The 2,856-nt window shown below is 52.2% G+C and overlaps 1 protein-coding gene across 3 annotated transcripts in view; it reads right to left on the bottom strand.

The window, feature by feature from the left end:
• CYTH1 (cytohesin 1) overlaps positions 1–2,856 on the bottom strand; it is a 60,148-nt gene that overhangs the window by 37,744 nt on the left and 19,548 nt on the right. The window contains exon 1 of one of the 3 annotated variants that reach the window (XM_006145707.3): positions 1,872–1,890. The exons of the other annotated variants lie outside the window; for them this stretch is intronic. Within the exon in view, the coding sequence (XP_006145769.1) occupies positions 1,872–1,878 (7 nt within the window). The 5' untranslated portion in view covers positions 1,879–1,890. Of the gene's footprint in view, positions 1–1,871; positions 1,891–2,856 lie in introns of those variants that run through there. 3 annotated transcript variants of the gene reach the window in all.

Raw genomic sequence — 2,856 nt, 5'->3', positions numbered from 1 at the left:
AAAAAAAAAAAAAAAAGAATATGAACTGCACAGATGGGACCTGTAGGCCTCAACACTGTGCTGTGTCTGCGGTATTCAGCATGGGCCTGGCACAGTGAGAGTTTCAAATATGTATTTATCCCCAGCAAAAACCAAAGAACTGAACTGATGTCCCGGTGAGTGAGAAGCGGGTGTCTGACACTTGGGAGGCCTGATCCAACCCCATAGCCAAGCAGGCTCATGCCCGCCTGCCCTGAAGCAAAGCCTCCCTCCCCACTAGGCCCTGCCATGCAGCGAGCTTCCACTGAACCCGCCTACTGCCTCATTCTTACACGTGCCGAGACAACCAAACCCACAGTATAAGTGAGAGACAATAAGGGGACAGAGAAATCCATCCTGGGCAGTTAAGAGGTCAAGAAGGGAGCAAAAGAAAACGTTCAAAGAATAGGAAACTCTGGGGCCAGCAGGTGGCATGGTGGTTAAGGCACTGAACTCCCACCTAGCTCACTGCAGTCTGAGTCCCTGGCCTAGCAGCCTGAAAATCCCGCCAGGTGCATGCACATGCGTGCCCAAATCCCAGGAGGAGAATGAGAAGGGACTGCAGTGCGGCCATTCCCCCTGGGGGATGACTTCTCATTTCCCCTCTCACTGTCTCTCTGTCTCTGGCAAGCACACACGCACTATAACAGAAAGAATAGGAAACTCTGAAAAGAGAACAATTATGGAAAAAGAAAATGCTCTTATAAATTAGACATCTTTTTACCTCTCCCAAATCAAAAAAGTCAATACCAGTTCAAAGATAAACTTAAGGTAGGCCAAAGGACAAAAAGACAAGACTTGAAAATATAAACAAAAATGAAAATATAAACAAACAGAAATCAACTCACTAAGTGTCATAAACAATTTTTAAATCCCACAGAGAAAGCGTCACAGTAGAGTCCAAAGCCCAAGGAGTGAATGAGCTCCTAGAGTCTCCGCGGGGTGAGGAGGGTGAATACCCAGACCACTGCACAGACAGAATGGCTGGCGTCAGAGAACACTGGACAGACAGACAGTGGGCTGGGGCTCTGGAAATTCTAGACGAAAATGACTTGACCCCAGATTCTCCGTAGAGACGGAGGGTAAAAGAGAATCACTTCAGACACACTGGGGTCAGCAGGTCAACCTCCTGGTCACCCCTCTGCAGAGGCTGTGTCCAGAAGCAGGGACGGAGTCGGGAGCCCAAGGATAACAGCACACTTACCCGGGCTGGACAGAGAGAAACCAGACCAGGTCAAAACAGGGAGCCAAAGAGCCACAAGGACTGCCACCCACAGAGACTGAGGCATTAGCAGCAACACACGACAGCGCGGCTGCCTCGTCGGCCGTGTGGGCAGAAGCAGGCCCCACCCGGCCTCCTCCACGCAGCACGATGGCTCACCCACGGGGAAGACCAAGTGAACCGAGCCCTGCAAGAATGGCCGAGCCACGGGTGGTGCCCTGCTGGGCGGCAAGGTGAGAACAGCCCCCAGGGCAACACCCAGGCTGCGGGGTGGCAGTGTGGACATGGTCCTGGTGCTGGTCGCTGATGGCTAACTTTCAGAATCAACAGGGGAAAAGGCACGTGAGGTGAACCCAGGCTCCAGAACAAGAGCTCCCTGCTATCAGCCTGAGCTACTGTGAAGAAGGAGCTGGCAGGTATGGTGGGGCAGGTGGAGACAGGCGGTCCCAGCAGCTTCCTCGCACGGCCTGGTGGAAGGAGGCCAGAGCGAAAGATAGTGGATCCAGAAATCCAAGTTACAAGTTTGCTCATGGAAGTTTCGAAGGTGAAAATAAAGGGACCAAAAATTGTGACAGATTATCAAAATGGACAGTGAGAGAAGAAGAGAGAGAAAAGGGGGTTGGAGCCATACCTGCCATACTGGCCTGAGCAAATCGGGAGACGGCCTTTGACTCTGGCAAAAATCGACGTCGTTTGGACACCTACCTCAAGATCTGAGAGCAGAGAACATTAGTTACTAGTGGCTCCTCTGGGGAGCGGACCTGGGATAAGCAGAGTATGTGAGCCCGGAACACCTGCTCGAAACATGCGCACGGGTGCACTTAAGACCCAAAGACCGGAGTGTGCCCCCCACGGTTACTACACGGCCAGACAGAGACAGCTCCTAGCCGGTGTGCAGTCAGAACAGACAAGACCAAGACCCACATTGATTCTGACCTAGTCTCCTGACTTAACCACACACACTTCCCAAACCATTTCTTCATCCCGTATTTAATAACCTTAAATCACAATACAGGTTCCCCTTTGGTTCAACATATCATCTAAGGACTATTTTAAAAGCCAATCTCAATCTCGTTTTTCTAGTAAAATCTCACTATGAAGTGAGGACAACTCTAACATTTTAATAAATGTATTTTTCTCCACATAAACTTAATCATGCCACACAGAATCTTTAATCCAAGCCTTCACTGCCACACTGCCGTGGGGACGAAACCCCAGTGACCAGGATGCCTGCTTCCCCTCGCGCCGTCCCTGGAGAGTCAGAGGTGTGCTGAGTCCTCCAATGTGGCTACTGTCCTGAGGACTCAGCCAAGGCCACAGCTCACACAGGGCAGGGCGCCCCAGCTCAGGAACAACCACATGCACTTTACGGTGGGGTTTCCGGAAAGCAGCACCCACACCGGCAAGGCCCTCCATTCATGCCACTTCTCCTGAGGGTGCAGCATCAGGGTTAAACTGTAAAAGAGCGGCTCGGATGGGCCAGATGGCAGAGCCGCAAGCAACTCCTCCCTCCCCCAGCTGCCACGTGCTGCAGCCAGGCCTGTGTGCCAGCGAGGCAGCTACACCCTTTCTCTTTACAAGAATGGCCACTGGGGAGGGCAGCAGGGCGGCCCCAC

Source organism: Tupaia chinensis, unplaced genomic scaffold (assembly GCF_000334495.1).
Source record: "Tupaia chinensis unplaced genomic scaffold, TupChi_1.0 Scaffold000159_1, whole genome shotgun sequence".
Classification (NCBI taxonomy): domain Eukaryota; kingdom Metazoa; phylum Chordata; class Mammalia; order Scandentia; family Tupaiidae; genus Tupaia; species Tupaia belangeri.
Note: the sequence above shows the minus strand (reverse complement) of the source record. Positions and strands in the feature narration are given on the sequence as shown.